The sequence below is a fragment of the Pistacia vera genome, unplaced genomic scaffold, assembly GCF_008641045.1.
Source record: "Pistacia vera cultivar Batoury unplaced genomic scaffold, PisVer_v2 Contig818, whole genome shotgun sequence".
Lineage (NCBI taxonomy): Eukaryota > Viridiplantae > Streptophyta > Magnoliopsida > Sapindales > Anacardiaceae > Pistacia > Pistacia vera.
In genome coordinates, this window is record NW_022196688.1 from 307,963 (window position 1) to 328,329 (window position 20,367).

The window sequence follows — 20,367 nt, forward strand, 5'->3', positions numbered from 1 at the left end:
TAAATCTATTATCTATCCCTTTTGCGAATTGGTAACAATTTGATTGCATGAAAGCTGGCTAATAGGTGATGAGCATGTTTAACACCAAGGGATTAGTTTGACTGTCAAAGAAATTTGTTTAATTCTTTGAGTTTTTAGATTTAAACATTGAGGTTACTTACTATAATAATACTATGGTTTACTTTGTCTTTTGAATTTATAAGGTGTTTAATGGACCTTAGAGATTACTTTGTTTAATAGACCTTAAGAATTAATAAAAATACATATAAACTAGTCGGGACAATCGGATTACAGCACTTTTGGTTTTCACGACTTACGACAAAGAGGTACAAAGGGAAATAAATAACTCTATTTGAAACCCACATGACCCACCAGGAGAAAAAATATTGAATTACTTTCGTAATTCTTATTGCTGTTCTAAATCACCAAATGAAATAAGATAATGTTTCCGTGGTTAATTTGTTACGTCTAAGAAGCCTAGCATCAAATATCTATTTCCTTCTTTCCCGGATTCGCAAACGCATAAATCTAACACAAGGCCAAGTACTTAGAATGGCACAGTTAATTACAGTGCATATTCCAACCATCGACTAAGCCCTTCTACAGATAAACATTACATTACATACCAAGCATCAACTAAACCTTCTAGAAATTAACTTAGCAAGGACCACAATATTAATTAATTGTTGCATTTAAAAAATTAAACTTGGAAGACGATGTAAGAGCGGAATCTACATCCACATGATATATATTTGATGAAAAGCATTGCAACCAATGTAAACACAGGCGTCTTCAATCTAAACCCTAAAGCATTGAAGAAAACTATGAGAATAATATTTGATTATTTCGGAGCAGATAAAACTCCTTTATCATGTTATATTGAGGACCACTGATCGATGACAAGTGCTGGCTCACTCTTGGCATTTCCGGCTGAAATAACTAAACAACCTTAAGGACCACCTTAACCAGGAGGACCACCACCAAATAATTTGTATGATGCATCAAACTTTTGGTTATCAACACAAGTTCCATTACTTTCATCAAAGTTTAAGTCAATTCTTGCGTTCTACGTCGCTGATATTGACAATAATTTCATTATAATACATCCTATGATTTTGATATATCTCTAATCATACAATTTTTAAATAACAAAGTTGATGTTAATTGAAGAAATAATTTGCATAGAAAAATTATATGCATCTTAAACCTGTCCCTATACAATATAATGGTGATTCTATTGGTCAGCTATCAATTATCAAAATGACAGATTAAAGCAAGAAAGGCCAGTTTTCGGCATCATCAGTTCTCATGAAATAACATTAAAAATTTTTTTTGGTTATTGGTGGCGGCGATAGGAATCGATCTGGCAATGTTCGAGCCATTGGAGCTCTTCACATGTTGTCGTACGTGCTCACAGTTTCTGGTAGATAAATGATTCTATTCTATCTCCAACGATTTTACATTGTGTCATCAAATAATAAAGACAATTAAGCTATATTCGGTAGTTGAAAAATCCTTTTTATCTTCAGAGTTTATTGTAATGTGAGCAAATACTAATTACGAAGCGTGGCAACTGACGACTGATGTTATTAGATATAAAGACCTCGTCTCGTCTCCAATCCTATTAAAAATATATTTAGAAATGTTAACGTCACTCATTTATTTAAGCTCCTTGAACCAGCTCCAGCGTGCAACATTTAAACCATGGCTGACATGCAAGATGCAACACTTTTCCTTATCTGCATAGCTTCCATTATCTTCTTCCTAACGATCTGGGGCAAGACTCAGACCCAGGCCCAGCTTCCACCAAGCCCACGAGGGTTACCAATCATTGGCCATCTCCACATGCTTGGTCCTGTAACCCACCAAGCACTTCATAAGCTATCAACCCGCTATGGTCCCTTGGTTTATTTCTTCATTGGTTCAAAACCTTGTGTTCTTGCTTCTTCCCCAGAAATGGCCAAAGAAATTCTCAAAACCAACGAAACTAAGTTCCTGAACCGCCCTAAAACGGCCAATCTCGATTACCTCACCTATGGTTCATCTGATTTTGCCACAGTGCATTATGGACCTTACTGGAAGTTCATGAAGAAACTTTGCATGAATCAACTTCTTGGTGGAAGAAGGCTAGACCAACTTCGTCCCATTAGACAGGAAGAAACAAGGCGATTTCTAATGTTAATGCTGAAGAAAGCTGAGGCAAGTGAGAGGGTAAATTTTGGAGGAGAGCTAATGAGGTTGACAAATAACATAATAACAAGAATGACACTGGGGCAAAGGTGTTCTGATAAAGAAGATGAAGCTGGTGAGGTGAGAAAATTGGTGCAAGCGTTGACTCAGTTGGGAGCTAAGTTTAATCTGTCAGATACAATTTGGTTTTGTAAGAAGTTGGATTTGCAAGGGTTTAGAAGAAAGCTAGAGGATGCTCGGAAGAGGTATGATGTTATGATGGAGAGGATCATGAAGGAGCATGAAGAGTCGAGGAAGAAGAGGAAGCAAATGGGCGATGAGGGTGATTCCGAAAGGGATTTACTTGATGTTTTATTCCATATATTCGAAGACAAAAACGCAGAGATGAGATTGACCAGAGCAAATATAAAAGCCTTCATTATGGTAACTACTATCTAGACACACTAAAATATGCAATTTTGTTTTTTCGGCCATATCATTTCATGATTTTATCTTAGGATAAACATATTACAACTTTCATTGGTTTACAATTCTCTCTATCTTTCATAGTTAGTCATGTATACGTTTCTTCCCTGATGATTATTGAAACATATTTGTCTTTTCCGTATAGTATCTGAAACTGAAAATGACATTGGTTCACAACCATTTTGGGACAGGGAAAGCTAACAACCAGAGCAAGTTTTAAATATCAATAAAGAAATAAGAATGACGACACCGATAATAATAGTTTTATATCAATCATATAACATTATTGGTTATTATAGTTAAGGAGAAATTGTCAAATTAATGGACTGATGATGATTTTAAAACTATTATACTTTTGGATCTTGACAGAATATATTTGGGGCTGGAACGGACACATCTTCCATCACGTTAGAATGGGGACTGGCAGAGCTAATCAACCATCCGAATGTGATGGAAAAAGCAAGAAAAGAGATTGATTCTGTAGTTGGAAAAAACAGAATAGTAGAAGAATCAGATATTGCAAATCTTCCTTATCTGCAAGCCATTGTGAAGGAAATACTAAGACTTCACCCTACTGGCCCTTTAGTTGTAAGAGAATCATCTGAAGATTGCATTATTGCTGGTTACATGATTCCAGCAAAGACTAGGCTCTTTGTGAACTTGTGGTCTCTTGGAAGGGACTCCAGCCATTGGGAAAACCCTCATGAGTTCAGGCCTGAGAGGTTTCTTAGTGAAAAGTGGTGTCGAAACAACCAGTTTTTGGATGTAAGGGGGCAGAATTTTCCGATGATACCATTTGGAAGTGGTAGAAGAAGCTGCCCTGGAGCTACACTAGCATTACACTTTGTTCCAACAACCATTGCTGCTATAATTCAGTGTTTCGAATTGAAAGTTGGTTATGGAGAGAATGATATTGTTGACATGGAAGAGGGTCCTGGGCTAACACTTCGCAGGGCTCATTCCCTTGTTTGCACCCCTGTGGCTAGGCTCACTCCATTTCCATCAATTTGATCATCACAATGTTTTATGAATGATGCTATTTATATATCATATGTTCAATTTATCTGTCATCAAAATCTAATTAATATAAATAAACCAAGCCAGCTGGTTCAGAAACAAACTCTACAAACCCGTATAACCAAAGAGAACTAACCCGGACTTAATTTCTTTCCTTCTCAGATCAGCAACTTTTTCGAAACATATAATTCTAGTGTCATTTACAGGTTCTAGTACAATTTGCAATTTTGATATAGAACCGATGCTTTAGTGACAAATTTACATAAATCTATTATCTATCCCTTTGCGAATTGGTAACAATTTGATTGCATGAAAGCTCGCTAAGATGTGATGAGCATGTTTAACTCCAAGGATTAGTCTGACGGTCAAAGAAATTTGCTTAATTTTTTGAGTTTTTAGATTTAAACATTAAGGTTACTTACCATAATAACATTATAATTTATTTGATATTTTAAACTTATAGGATGTTTAATGGACCTCAGAGATTACTTTGTTTAATAGACCTCAAGAATTAATAGAGGTGCGTGTAAACCAACCCGAACACTCCGGTTACTCAAAAAAAAAAAAAAAAAAAAAAAAAAAAGAGGTGATGAGCACTTTCGGTTCTCACAGGTTATGACAAAAAGGTACAAAGGGAAATAAATAACTCTATCTGAAACCCACATGACCCACCAGGAGAAAAAATATTGAATTACTTTTGTAATTCTTATTGCTGTTCTAAATCACCAAATGAAATAAGATAATGTTTCCGTGGTTAATTTGTTACGTCTAAGAAGCGTAGCATCAGATATCTATTTCCTTCTTTCCCGGATTCGCAAACAAATAAATCTAACACAAGGCCAAGTACTTAGAATGGCACAGTTAATTACAGTGCATATTCCAACCATCGACTAAGCCCTTCTACAGATAAACATTACATTACATACGAAGCATCAACTAAACCTTCTAGAAATTAACTTAGCAAGGACCACGATATTAATTAATTGTTGCATTTAAAAAATTAAACTTGGAAGACGATGTAAGAGCGGAATCTACATCCACATGATATATATTTGATGAAAAGCATTGCAACCAATGTAAACACAGGCGTCTTCAATCTAAACCCTAAAGCATTGAAGAAAACTATGAGAATAATATTTGATTATTTCGGAGCAGATAAAACTCCTTTATCATGTTATATTGAGGACCACTGATCGATGACAAGTGCTGGCTCACTCTTGGCATTTCCGGCTGAAATAACTAAACAACCTTAAGGACCACCTTAACCAGGAGGACCACCACCAAATAATTTGTATGATGCATCAAACTTTTGGTTATCAACACAAGTTCCATTACTTTCATCAAAGTTTAAGTCAATTCTTGCGTTCTACGTCGCTGATATTGACAATAATTTCATTATAATACATCCTATGATTTTGATATATCTCTAATCATACAATTTTTAAATAACAAAGTTGATGTTAATTGAAGAAATAATTTGCATAGAAAAATTATATGTATCTTAAACCTGTCCCTATACAATATAATGGTGATTCTATTGGTCAGCTATCAATTATCAAAATGACAGATTAAAGCAAGATATGTAATAGGTCCCCTCATAAGATATATAACAATAGTATAACAACATAACGGCTCAGAGCCTTAATGAGCCTCAGATTAAGAGTAAACGACTTTTCCTAACCTAGGTTTGCCTTAACGACACTTTCTCACCCAAAAACCCCTCCCATTCTGATATCTTATTTTTTGCCTACTGTTGACTACTATAAAACTAGAGTTTCCTATTCTTAGTTAATTTTTGGTTGATTCTAATGATGAATATCCAATCGGTCACTACCATTCAATCTACCGGCCTCCAATCTACAAAACCCAAAAACCCCTCTTACCCTGACTCTTGGTAACTTACCAAACATCGGAGAGAAAGTGAAATGTATTTTAATTATTAACCGAATATAAACTTTGAATGGAAAAATAGTATCTTGAAACTTTTTGGATAAAAAAATGTCATTAAGGCAAACCTTGGGTGAGAAAAAGTCGTTTACTCCTCAGATTAATAGCAAAAGATTTGATTGTCGTAGCATATGATCTTGAATTCCCCAGTCACTACACGGTAAAATGGATTAAGATTCCCTGTTGACACGAGCTTTTACCTGAACAAATAAAGACTTGTAATTGGTAGTTACAAAATAGAAATATAATAGGGAACTAGCTCTGAACTGAACCATAAATTAGTGAAAATGCACTTATATCATCTTGAAATTTAGAAAAGCTTAAATTGAGACAAAATCCTAATTTAAAATATATAGAAATACATCTTAGCGGTCCCCAAACACCTCTGCCGCTCTGCGGAAGCAACCATATAAGCACATCTCTGGAACCTCTAACTTGCACCAGGACTTACTCTTCCAACACCAAATCATGGTTGATTTGCAAAACGAGTACATTTTATTATTTCTTATCTGGCTACTCTCCCTCTTCTTTCTCCTAACCATCTACACCAAAACTAGGGCGAAGGCTCGTCTTCCACCAAGCCCCAGAGCCATTCCAATCATTGGACACCTTCACCTTCTTGGCCCTATACCTCACCAAGCTCTTCACAAACTTTCACTCAAGCATGGACCTCTTGTTCACTTCTTCCTCGGCTCAAAACCTTGTCTTCTTGTTTCTTCCCCTGAAATAGTTAAAGATATATTCAGAAACCATGAAAGTAATTTCATGAACCGCCCCTATTTCACCAATCTTGATTACCTTACATACGGTTTAGCTGATCTTGCGATGGCACCGTATGGACCCCTTTGGAAGTTCATGAAGAAACTTTGCATGGTTGAACTTCTCGGAAGTCGAACTGTGGAGCAGCTCCTTCCAGTTAGGCGTGAAGAGATGAGGCAGTTTCTGAGGATAATTACGGAGAAAGCAAAGGCTGGTGAGGCAGTTGACGTCGGAGCACAACTTATGAGATTGACCAATAATATAATATCGAGAATGCTAGTGAGCCAGAGGTGTTCTGATGATGAAGATAAAGCTGATGAGGTGAGGACATTGGTGAAAGAGATGAATAGCCTTGGAACCAAGTTTAATTTACAAGATTTAATTTGGTTCTGCAAGGATTTAGATTTGCAGAGATACGGGAAAAGGCTTAAAGATGTTCGAAACAGGTATGACATTCTGATGGAAAAAATTATAAGGGAGCACAAAGAGGAGAAACAGAAAAGGGAAATGAATAAAAGTGAAGAACAGGTGGGGGATTTGCTTGATATCTTACTTGATATTTCTGAAGATGAAAACGCTGAGATGAGGTTATCCAGAGAAAATGTCAAGGCATTGATTATGGTAACTATAAGTCTGTCACACACATGCACTTCTATAACACCAGCACATACACACATTTAAGTTTCTGAATCCTGACAAAAAAGTTTTCATATGGATATATAAATACAATCAGACTGCTACATATTACAAATTTTGCTAATCCAACTATATTACATCCATTTTTTATTATCATGTCTTGTCCTCATTTATTGAATTTGTTTGTAACCAAAAATTGTATATGTATTATTATATATACGCATAACTAAAGCTAGACGTGTGATCTTTAAAAACCGAGAGTTCAAATAAATAGAACATCCTAATTCCAATTTAAGATGCTCCTGAGACTGTTTTTGACTCAAAATGTAAATAGAATTGAAGAATTTTTTCTTCTCGACTTCGGGAGAGCACTTGACAACTACTTAAAAGTCTTTTCCAGTACTTTGGCAAATTTACTAAAGTACTTTCGATAAAGGAATCCCAAACACACAAATCAAAATTTATGGCAAAATTAACATTTTACTTCTGCTTCATTACTAAAACTTCTGAAAAACAACAATATTATCAACTAGTGGTAGGAACGAGAAGATAAAATCAAATGACAAGATTAGAAATTTAGAATTACTGAAGAGTGTTAATTAGAATTATATTGGGGCACGAGAACTGACCAGTAAACTCGGAATTTCACAGAATCTATTTGGAGCCGGGACGGACACATCTTCCGTGACCATAGCATGGGGTGTAGCAGAGCTGATTAACAACCCAGAAGTTATGGAGAAAGCAAGAAAAGAAATTGATTCTGTAGTTGGAAAGAAGAGAATAGTAGAGGAATCAGACGTTCCTAACCTTCCATACCTCCAAGCAGTAGTTAAGGAAACACTAAGGCTTCACCCTGGTGGCCCATTGGTTGTGAGAGAATCAATTGAAGACTGTACTATTTCGGGATACCAAATTCCAGCCCAAACCCGACTCTTTGTTAACGTGTGGTCTCTTGGAAGGGATCCAAGCCAGTGGGAAAGCCCACTTGAGTTCAGACCAGAAAGGTTTCTTAGCCCAGAGTGGAAAGCAAAGAACCAGCTGTTGGATGTGAGGGGAATGAATTTTAGTCTGCTGCCTTTTGGAACTGGAAGAAGAAGCTGCCCTGGAGCTTCACTAGCACTTCAAGTAGTTCCAGCAACCCTCGGAGCTCTGATACAGTGCTTTGAGTGGAAAGCTGGAAATGCAGTGAATGGTAAAGTTGACATGGAAGAGAAACGTGGTATGACCCTTCTCAGAGCTAAGCCTTTGGTTTGTGTCCCAGTGGCTAGGCTCAAGCCATTTCCATCATTCTAAAAGACACAGATTTTATGTGATATTTTGTCAATAATAATCTTCCCTTGTTAAAGGCAAAGCATTTCAATCCGTTTAGACTCTGCCCTTTGGCCCAAAAAAGGACCAACTTTAATTTGTCATGTTAAGGGATGAGGGAGGTTAACAATGGTGTTGGACCATTCATCATTGTGGATGTTCTTAGGAGATGGTCCATGTTTCTCGCTGTGAAAATTGTATAAAATCTGAAGACAGGTCGTGAATTCTGCCCATAATAATTGGAAGCTTGCTGAATGTTTCTTAAAGCTTGCCATGTGAATTTGTAAATGGGCAGTGTCTGCAGTGTGGTTTTCAGTTTTCAGTGTTCTGGTTTACGTTTGCTTTTCCGATGAAGATCTATTAGCTTATGGATTTATCTGTTGATGTTTATCAAGCATGCTAATTTCATTGGTTTATTCAGAAATTCGTTCACAATAAAAGCAGATCCTTGTACTCAGAGCAACATAGAAACCAGCAAATGACAAAATATCAACAAGAAATAGAGGAAAAAACTCTGTCGTCCCGTGTTATGGTCCTAATAACAATTCAGGACAAATTAATTTTCTACCAGCGAACAAAAGAATTATTGAGATTAGGTGAGTCAATTTTCAGTATCTGAACAAAAGAACATAAACTAAAAAAAAAAAAAAAAACATGGTAAATGATACAACAGGGATGAAGAAAGTTCATATTACTGTGATATCATATATTGTTAATGAATAATAACTTGAGCTAATAACAGCAAATTAGTATTATTATTTCTTCTTGGAAAATAATAAATTGAAAAAAAAAAAAAAAATATTGATGAGAGAAAAAACTAAAGCTAAACAACTAAAAAAGTCAAATAATTTACTTAAAAAACAATTATATTTGAACACGTGTCAAGAAGTGACACGTAAGCAAATATAACAAACCCTCCCTTTCTCATTTCTAATTGTTCTCTTTCTCAAACCATCTCACTTCCTGTAAAGTGTAAACCCAAGCAAGTCTCAGTGTTATATATAATTTGTTTGATTTTGGGTTTTTGAGTTCATGCGTTTTGAAAATCGTCATGTCTGAGAATTCTTAGAAAAAGGATGATTCATAATTACTGTTATATACGTCCTTTACTCTATCATAAAATTTTAATTATAAGGAAACCAAACGGTTCAGAAACAAACTATACAAATCATCGAACCAGTATAACAACTGACTCGAACTTAATTTTTTACTTGTATATTTGTTAAATACAAGAAGTGTCTCATTTCTTCCCTGCAAGAACTTGAAACATAATTCTGATATCATTTACAGGATATAGTAAAATTTGCAATTTTCATAAAAAAATCGATTTTAAACTTACACGTACAGCTAATATATACAAATTTGGCTAATTCATAGGGAATAGAAGTTAACCATACATTTGGAACTGAGATTTACTCTTTCGGGGTGGAATAGCCATCTTTTCCTTTAAATCTATCCTTTTGTAACAATTTTATTGTGCCCCTGAAGCTCCCTAACCGGTGATGAACAGAGGCATAGCAAAAATAATGTATAGGGTCAAAGTTACAAAAAAACAATACAATTTTAAATTAACATAAGCATAAATTTTGTATTTATAAAATTATCGTTAACTAGTACATTTATAATTGTCCTCGACGGGATTTCATCTTTTAAAAGTATTGTATAATGACTTCATTATCAATATTATCAAATACATCTTTCTCTATATACACAACTAAGCTATCATTCAACCATTGATCACTCATTCTATTTCGCAAACGATTCTTCACAAAATTCATTGTTGAAAATACTCTCTTTACACTAGCAGTGGCATCATGTAGAATTAATGCCAATTTCATTAACAAATAAACTAATGGAAACACTCTATCCTTCTTAGTTTCAACCATTATTTTTGCCAGATCTCCAATCCCTTTCAATCCCATAAATTTGACATTAGAGTGCATATCCAAAATGTAAACATCAAGTTGAGAATCAAGTGTTATGAGTTCCAAGTCAGAAAAATCATCAGGATAAAGTTCAGTAAGGCGTATCAATTTCTGTTTATCAAAAACAACAAACGATTCATTTGGACATAAACATGCCAAACAAATAAGCAATTCAGTGTTTACCTCATTGAAACGATTCAACTCTTGAAGCTGCATATCTAAGACATTATAAAATAATTCAATGCGATAATGATGCACGTTTGTGATATCTTGAGCCTTGCGTTGTGATCGCCCTTGAATAAAAAACTTGTCATCCATATTAGGAACATCAATGTCATAATTAGCACAAAAAGAATAAACTTTGCTTAATAAAGTCTCCCATCAATTATCCCTCATCAATTGTAAAACTTGCTTACATGCTTCAACCAAATTCATAGCATTTACAATATCTTGATGTTTTCTTTGTAGTGCTTGAAAAAGTTCATTTGTACAGTCAAGTATATCTTTCATCAAAAATAGACTAAACACAAAGTCAAATGATTGCATCAATTTAAATATGTTTTTTTGCATGAAATCTTTGCTCAAAGTTTGACCCATCTTTTGCCACAATTTCAAGAACATTGATAATGGATGAAAACATCAGGATTATGCTCATTAACGTACCATAATGCGAGCCCCAACGCGTATCACTGACACGTTGCAGATTAGTCTCTTGATTGAGACATTTTCCACTTGAAAGTTTATAAGCTTGTTTATCTCTAAGAAGATTGCAACGCTTTGACGAAGCATCGACAATATTAACCACAATCGTCACGATATTAAAAAGATCACTAACATCATCATAGTTTTTTTGCCAAAGCCACAAGAGTCAACTGGAATTGATGGGCAAAACAATGAATATAATAAGCACATCTATTCTCTTTCAAAACCAATGTCTTCAAACCATTAAATTTTCCTTGTATATTACTAGCTCCATCATAACCTTGTCCTCGCAGTCTAGAAAAACTCAACCCATGCCTTGAAAAGAAATTATCTAGTGTTGCCTTGAGTGAGAGAGTTGTGGGACTAATAACGTGTTCAACACCTAGAAAACGCTCCACAATAAGTTAATTCTTGTTAACATAACGTAAGACGATAGCCATTTGTTCCTTCCTAGAGATATCACAAGATTCATCAATCATTATAGCGAATAATGAATCTCCCAAATCTCTAATGATAGCACTTACGGTTTTATTTGAAGTAGCACTTACAATGTCTTTTTGAATCTCAGGTGATGTCAATTTGAGATTATCAGGAGCATTCTTGAAAGCAACAACATTGTGATCTTCATTATGATTAGCAAGAAATTGTAGAAGCTCGAGAAAATTCCCTTGGTTGCTTGAATCATAGGATTCATCATGACCACGAAATGCAAGTCCTTGCCTTAGACGAAAACGAATACAATCAACTATAACATTTAAACGAGTTTGACACTCTGTTCATGCTTGAGAAGAATGTCGATAAAAAAATGTCTGAATATGTTGGTCTTGATTCAATAATGTTTCACACATTTTTCGAGCTTGGTTATGAGCACTATTAGAACCTCCAACATTAATATTCAATTTTTCTTTCTTTTTCCAATTTGAAAACCCTTGACTAACAAAGTGATCACCACCCCCTTTATCACCACATGGCTTAAAAAGATAGCAATAAAGACAAAACGCAACATCTTTAGCTATACTATATTCCAACCATTGTTCAAATTCACTAAACTAAGAAACAACAAAACGTCTTGAAAATCCACCAAAATATCTAGAAGGAAACTTATGGCCCTTAGGTTGACAAGGACCCATTTCCAAATATATTCTTCGAATTTGATCTTGAATATTAGGATCATAATCTGAAATTCGAGGTCTTAAGCCTGGATCCGTAAGAAGACCTCACAAATCAACATCCACATTTTTACTTGAATCACCAATATTTTCCTTTTGTTAAAATGATGAGATCATTATTGACTTTCTTTTGAAATATCTCTCCATACTATTTCAAAACAATAATATATTATTACTTAATAGAGAAAAATACAACAAAACAAGCTATGCACTCAGTAAAACCAAACAATAACAATAATCTATGTATACAATAATAATTATTAAGATAAGTGAAATTACAACTACTATAAAAATTTATAAAGCTAATAAGTTAAAGTATTCTAACAATACATACACATCACAACTCACAAGTATATCTCTTTCTTTTCCTAATTTGTAAGTACTTTAACAAAAATTAAATTAAAGTAATAGAAATTGAATTGAAATAGATCTTAATGTAATATTTTTTTTTAAATATATCTTATATACTTGGCTAAAATTCAATTGATATGTGTAAAAAATCTATTCAAATACCAATCACTTGTATAATTAAATCCACTTTTTTATAACATTGTAAAACAATTAAAATTAACTCTCATTTGAATCAAACACTTTTTTATAACAAATATAAAAAGGGTAAAATAATGTAGTCCCAGAATGAAGAACCCATCTTCTCCATAAAAAAAAACAACACAAATATGTCATTGGCTAACTCCAAAATCCATTTGAATCAAACACTTTATATAACAAAGATAAAAATGGGTAAACAATATGTTCCAAAACTCATCCTCTCCATTAAAAAAAACATAAATTTGGTTATAATTGTAAAACAATGTGGTCTCAAACAACTCCAAAATTCATTTGAATCAAACCTTTTATATAACAAAGATAAAAATTAGTAAAACAATGTGGTCCCAAGAACTCATCTTCTCCATATAAAAAACAAAAAAAAGGGCAATATGGAATGGGTAAAACAATTGGTCCCAAGGCCAACTCCAAATAATTTTTAAAAACTATCTTCTTACTTCTCTTAACTTCAATATATCATTACAAATAATAAAAATGGATGCAATTTGTGGTCCAATGACAATTTTATCTTCCTAAATCCTAATCTATAATTTAATCTTAAACTTTTAAAATAAAATAATACAACAAAAATGTATTACCTGGAAAATTGAAGAAAAAAGGGACTTGTTGGCTTGATAGGAGAGAAAATTATACTTGTGTGGATAAACCTTAAAGGAAAAGAATTGACTTTATATATTATTGAAGAGGAAGAAGACGTCTGAGGGAAGGAGAATGATGAGTTTTACTTTTAGCAGGAGAAAAAGGGTTTACTTTTAGTTTCACAGCCCCCAAAACAAAAAAAATGTATTTATTGGGTATAATAATATACGCAACTTTTGATATTTTAATTTTATATAGGGTTATTTGTAAAACATAGCACAAATTTTTAAAAGTCAGGAGGTCAATTGAACCACTCCCACCCCCCTTCTAGTGGAACACTACTGTTCGTCAGAGCTGTGTTATCTCTTGAGATCATGACGTAATGGTAAACCTTAGGTTTAACTGTCAGTTACCCATGATTGAAGAGATAATTATTATAATTCAATTTGAATAAAAACACCTAGAACAAAGAATCCAAAACAAATCAGAAAACCTCAAAAACGAGCAACATTTTAAAACAAAAAACCAACGACGATAGAAGAAACGCAAGTACAAAAAAGAAAAAAAACAAGAACCCAGAATCAGATGAAAACAACACGAGAATCATATCCGTACTTCACGGTGGTGTTCTAAATCGCCTCAATTAAAAAACGATACATTTTCAGTCGTTTGTTAATCTAAGAAGCACTTGTACCAAATGTATATAAAAAAAATTGTCAAAGAAATACTCACATTAAATACGTGAAAGCAAGTAGTACACAATTATTATATTAATCATGATCAAAACGATCATAGCAAGTGTTAGGGCAAAAAATCGTCTTGGGCTTAACGGGGTCCAATAACGAAATAAACATGTCACGGCCCAAGGCCTCAACCCAATCCGATTAGGCCTATGCTTAAAATCACTTGTGAACTACCCACTTTATGAGTTGGGCTATCCTATAAGTTAAAGCTAAACTGGGTTCAGCCCATTAGCCTGCAACAGAGTATAAATAGGAAATCAGATTCTCATTCTATTTCTCTTCTACTAAGATTTCAAATCTTACTCAAACTATTAACTTGATCTGATAAGGTCAAGAAATCATATCTCTTTCATGATAGGGTTATCTCCCAAAATAGGCTTAGCGTCCTACTAAGATTCCAACTCTTATTTAAACTATTAAACTTAATCTGATAAGGTTAAGAAATCATATCTCTTTATGATAGGGATTATCTCCCAAAAGAGGACTCAATATCCTACTAGGATTCCAACCCCTTGGGTTCACTATAAAACAGAGGTTTGCCCTCTTATTAAGCATGCAATCTCTCACAGTCAATCTACACTACTCAAAACCATCTATTGCTCCTAAGTTCTTGCTCCCAAGAACCTGACGCCTCTGCCGTAGTCCTAGCCTCCGACAAGACTCCTGTATTCTTCTTCTCCTTAATTCTTATTAAATCTCTTTCAGCCTTGCTGACTGAGCGTCGGAGTGCCTACGGCAAACACCACCTCAGTATTTTCCGGAAGCTTCACGCTTGCCCTTTCATGTGTGTAGGTCTAACGGATGTTAGTGACCTCAACCTCACGGGATCACACCCTATTTTCATGACGGTAGATTTTTTATCTACAGCAAGATATTGGTCCAGTCCAGACATTGTAGGTTATATAATAACTATAATGCCTCAAGTAATTAATCGCAGAAAGAAACAATAATAAGCTTTCGCAACCTACGGTTTCAACTCATCGCGCATGCATTGTTCAATATCAAATAACTATTGTGGTTGAACGTACCCATGTGAAACAACCATTATAGAATAGAATAACTTTAGCTGTCCTCCATCCCCTGGAGAAACAACCAATAAGAACGCCTGGAATCTCAAACTGCTCCAGCTTACTCTTCCAAACCAAATATACATGGTTGATTTGAGTACTTTCCTCTATACCAAAATTCGGACAAAGCCAGTCTTCCGCTAGTCCCAGAGCCTTTCCGATCATTGGACACCTTAGCGGCTTCACCTATTTGGCCCTATACCTCACAAGCTCTTCACAAGCTTCCATTTGGCCATTTAATGGATGAGAGAGGCAATGGGATGGGCCATTCATCGTTGTAAATGTTAGATTTCCAGTTTTCTCTTTATGCAAATTGTATTGTATTAATTCTAAAGGTGGTAGTTTCCTGCCCATATAATCTGCAGTTAATTTGCTGGATGTAGCTAAAAGCTTTCCATGCGAATCTGTAATAGGCAGTGCCTGCAGTGTGGTTTCGTGTGAAAGTGTTTTGGCTACAAGTACTTGTATATGGTTGCCCTTTTTTATCTTTGCCTACTTCCCATGCATGAAGATCTGATAGCTTTTGATTTACAAATTTATATAAATCAAGCATGCTAGTTTCATTAGTTCATCAAAGAAAGTTCACATAACAAGAGACCCCGTACTCAGAGTAACATTAAATAGAAACCACGGAATGACACCAGAACAAGAAGAAATAAACCTCACAAAATTAATGAGACTACACGAGTAACTTTTCACTGAACTTATCAAACAAAAAACAAAGGAGAAACTTACGCAAAATTTTAAAACAGAAACGTTCGAATTTCGATAGTTGTCATATTTCTTGTTAAATTGAGAGGCAAATTGCTAATAATTATAAGTCTCACACTTTAATTGAGTAAACATGTGTTTAGATAAATTAAAGGATACACATCATCTGGAATGTGGATTCCCGAAAGCGAAAGTGTGTGTGTAAATGACTTATTTATTAAACATCAACTAAATAATATATATTGATGAGAAGAAAACTTTGTCGTTTTCAGTTTATAACTCTTATTTATTTTTTCCGTTAGCTAATACCTAATTTTCCGTGTAAAGTCTGAAATTCCCTTCACAATTTTTTTTTTAAAAAGAATATTAAAAGTAGGATTTTCAAAAAAAAAATTCGTGGAGCTGCACAGTGAACCGATAAAATCGGTAACAAACTAGGCTTGCCACCCCGAAATAAGAGTTTAGGCTAACTAGCTTATAAGCCCTAGATTATTACATTAAGCCCAAAATCAAAACAAACAATATCTAATTATCTACTGTATTAGGTTGGAATGGTAATAGCAGTAATTTGTTAAGTTTGTCTTACATTATTTAATAATTGCTTAAATGACATCGGGCACAAAACATAAACTACAAGTAAAGATTTCCTTATTATTTGCTTAAGATCCTGTACGTTGCTTGGCCGGCAAATGACATTGCGGTTTATGGCAGCTATGGAAATGTCAAAGTGACTGGTCAAAGTTCCGTTTGTACCCTGCCAGCCACTTGTTGCAAAGACCAAATGCTAGTGTTCAAAACTGTAAACATGACGTGATATTAATGGAATTAAGACATAATACTAAAATAAAAGCTTACCCAATTAGCATACAAATAAGATAAGACAAGGAACAAAACATAAAATAAGATGCATAGCATAAATTGCATACATATATTATCACTCATCCAATCTTCGCTCCCAAGTAGCCTGAATTGAAGGCAGAAAGACAATAACCAAAGTCAATAACTATGTTGTCAAACTTTCTTATGAATTATCTATATTTCTTGAAACCAGAAAAAGTTCAAATCTTAATTTGGCAATATTGACAGGCAGCTTTCAGACTAGTACTATCAATGGTTGTAGTCATTGCTGAAGCCCCAGGCTACAAGGCAAAGAAATGCTCAGCGAATCTAATTCAAAATTCAGTTGTAAGAAACACACAGAATCTTTCTGCCGTCTCCATAGTTTCAACCCTCCTTGCCCTTATATAAACAGCTTTCTGAAAATTGAAAGCAATAGCTTAATCAGTATTACTGTCGCTAATTAAGATCCTCCATGGCCGATTATCAAGGCTACTTCATACTTTTCTTCGTTTGGCTGGTCTCCGTGATTTTGGTCAAAGCAATCTTGAGAAAAACCAAGACCACGTATCGTCTTCCACCAAGCCCGCTGGCCTTACCAATCATTGGACATCTACACCTTCTTGGTCCAATACCTCACCAAGCTTTTCACAAGCTTTCAACTCGCTATGGACCATTAATTCATCTGTTCCTTGGTTCTGTCCCTTGTGTTGTTGCTTCCTCCCCTGAAATAGCTAAAGAGTTTCTCAAAACACATGAATTTTCTTTCCTTGACCGTCCATGCATAGCTGCTGTTGACTATCTCACATATGGCTCAGCTGATTTCTCATTTACTCCTTACGGACCTTACTGGAAGTTCATGAAGAAAGTATGCATGACTGAACTTCTTAGTGGCCCAACTCTTAAAAATTTTCTTCCAGTCAGGTCTGAAGAGATAAAGCAGTTTTTGCAGTTGATGCTAAATAAAGCAAACGCAAGGGAGGCAGCTGATGTTGGACGAGAGCTTATAGGGATGGCAAATCACGTAGTATCCAGAATGACTATGGGCCAAAGATGTTCCAGTAATGAAGAAGAAGCCGATGAGATAAGGAAGTTGGTGCATGATGTTGCTGAGCTTACCGGGAAGTTTAATTTGCAAGATTTTATTTGGTTCTGCAAGAACTTAGATCTGCAGGGGTTTGGGAAAAGGTTGAAGGACGTTCGTGACAAATTTGATAATTTGATGGAGAGAATTATAAAGGAGCATGAAGAGACAAGGAAGATAAATAAGAAAACAGGTGGAGATGAGGCACCGAAGGATTTACTTGACATTCTACTGGACATATCAGAAGATGAGAGCTCAGAAATGAAGTTGACCAGAGAAAACATTAAGTCCTTCATCCTGGTAAGGATCTTTAGCAGCTATGCATGAATTTTTAATATCTAATATCAATCTCTTCCTGATTAACTGGTAAATAATTGAGTGGAAGTAATCTACCTAAAGCTCTATTACTTGAATGCAAACAGAATTAAAATGGGCAAACATGCACGGTTACCAATCCAATCCTTCTTGAGCATAAGTCCAGATAAGGTGCCGATACTGTTAAATTAGTAGTCTCTCAACGTTGCATAATGGTAGTTAGGTATTTGACGGACTATTAAAACACTATTTTAAGTTTGGAATGAATTAAATAATCATAAATTTTCATTGCTTAAGCGATTTGAACATATTGCTTAAGAGATAAACTTGTAGATAAGCTAACGATTTGAACATATCGTTTAAGAGATAAACTTACATCGCTTAAGCGATAAGTTTATATCACTTAAGTCAATGCTCATTTAGTAAAGAGTTTCAAACTTTATGATTATTTAATTAATTCCAAACTTGAAATAGTATTTTAATTAAATTTTCCATATCTGGATTCTCATATATAACTTGAATTTATTCCTCCCAAGTTCAGGTCAACAATTTACAATTTTTCTTTGACCCAGTCAACTTGCGATGAATGTGACTGTCTAATGTCTGATATGTCAACCATTTCAAACTCTTAACGCATCAATAATTAGAGTTTAAGCAATCTGATGTCTGTTGCCTTATGGAGAATCTTGATGTGAAGCATAAGTATGTCCGCTGTTTTCCGGTGTGAAGAAACATTAATTTACGTTGTCCATTGCATATACCTTCTGTTCTCTAGAGCAGTAGAACTCCCAGGTATTCATAATTATTCAAACTATACTATTTAAAATAAATATCACCAAACAAAATCTAAACAATTTCTGGATTGCACAGGATATTTTTGCAGCTGGGACTGATACATCCGCTATAACGGTAGAATGGGCGCTGTCAGAACTAATCAATCATCCAGAGATAATGAAAAAAGCAAGAGAAGAGATTGATTCTGTAGTAGGAAAGAGCAGACTAGTAGAAGAATCAGACATTGCCAACCTCCCCTACCTCCAAGCTATAGTAAAGGAAACACTAAGGCTTCACCCCACTGGTCCAATGATCGTGAGAGAGTCAACTGAAAACTGCACTATAAATGGTTACGACATTCCAGCAAGGACAAGACTCTTCGTTAACACATGGGCTATAGGTAGAGATCCGAACCACTGGGAGAACCCACTTGAATTCCACCCGGAAAGGTTTGTTGTTGAAGATGGAAAGAGTCAGTTGGATGTTCGAGGACAACATTTTCATCTGTTGCCTTTCGGAAGTGGAAGAAGATCATGCCCTGGAACCTCACTAGCACTGAACGTGGTTCAGGCAACTCTTTCTGCTATGATTCAGTGCTTTGATTGGAAGCTTTCTGGAGGAGTTGTCACTGCTGACATGGAAGAAGGACCTGGACTAACTCTTCCAAGAGCTCATCCTCTAATTTGTGTCCCAGTTACTAGGCTTAATCCACTTCCATTACTCTGATTATTCACGAAAGAATAAGAAACTAGACCTGCTGATCCTTCCTAATTGTGTGGTTCTTTATGCAAACTTCGAAGGAAAAAAATACACAGTATGCTGGAGGAAATTTTTGTACTTGTTAATGTAAGATTTACTTTTGTTTTAAATTTCATATATATTACTGCTTTTGGGGTTTGTTCTCTGGTATATTAAATGCCTTGTCAAATTACCAATATTATAAATTTTTCTCCGTCAAATCCTAGAAAAAAAAAAAAAAAAAAAAATACACTTTTATTGTCTTCAAAAGTTATATAAATAGATAGAACATTTAAAGATAACCATTTCGATACCAATATTCAATCCCAGATTTGCCAAAACAATCTTCTTGTCCTCATACATCTATTAATTATTTCTAAAATAATTTTTTTATACAATTATTATACTAACCTATATTTAACATTAATATGTAATTAACAATCAATCATAATTTAAGGGTATAATTATAATCTAAAATTAATGTAAAAATACATTACTAATTTACAAAGATAGAGAATTTTATTTAGACCTCATTAATTTTAAAAAACAAATACAACCCATATCTTAATACTATTTTTAGTATATTAGGTGAAAAAAAAATCAACACAAAATTCTTCCTCTCCACTAAGCATATAGGTCTGGTGGGCAATTGTCGATGATAACAATTAGGTCACATCAAACTATCAAAGACCAACGCAAAAACTAATGCATATGATATACATTATGTAATTTTCCAACTATCAGAAAATTAACACGCATGCACCGGCACTAGCAGTATAATATTTGTTTAAATATTAGCTGAAATCCCCGTTTACATTGCTCTAAACAAAGTTT

The 20,367-nt window shown here is 34.6% G+C and overlaps 3 protein-coding genes across 3 annotated transcripts; all 3 read left to right on the forward strand.

Moving 5' to 3' along the window:
• Nucleotides 1-1,683: 1,683 nt before the first annotated feature.
• LOC116117591 (3,9-dihydroxypterocarpan 6A-monooxygenase-like) lies at nt 1,684-3,745 on the forward strand. The gene is made up of 2 exons (XM_031403612.1): nt 1,684-2,613; nt 3,025-3,745. Exons 1-2 carry the CDS (start codon nt 1,705-1,707, stop codon nt 3,664-3,666), a joined length of 1,551 nt encoding a protein of 516 aa, XP_031259472.1. The 5' UTR covers nt 1,684-1,704; the 3' UTR covers nt 3,667-3,745.
• A 2,260-nt stretch (nt 3,746-6,005) lies between these two features.
• LOC116117569 (3,9-dihydroxypterocarpan 6A-monooxygenase-like) lies at nt 6,006-8,429 on the forward strand. Its single transcript, XM_031403580.1, has 2 exons — nt 6,006-6,999; nt 7,666-8,429. Exons 1-2 carry the CDS (start codon nt 6,088-6,090, stop codon nt 8,305-8,307), a joined length of 1,554 nt encoding a protein of 517 aa, XP_031259440.1. The 5' UTR covers nt 6,006-6,087; the 3' UTR covers nt 8,308-8,429.
• An 8,593-nt stretch (nt 8,430-17,022) lies between these two features.
• Nucleotides 17,023-19,580, forward strand: LOC116117576 (cytochrome P450 93A3-like). Its single transcript, XM_031403588.1, has 2 exons — nt 17,023-18,006; nt 18,892-19,580. Exons 1-2 carry the CDS (start codon nt 17,098-17,100, stop codon nt 19,519-19,521), a joined length of 1,539 nt encoding a protein of 512 aa, XP_031259448.1. The 5' UTR covers nt 17,023-17,097; the 3' UTR covers nt 19,522-19,580.
• The last annotated feature ends 787 nt before the right edge of the window (nt 19,581-20,367 follow it).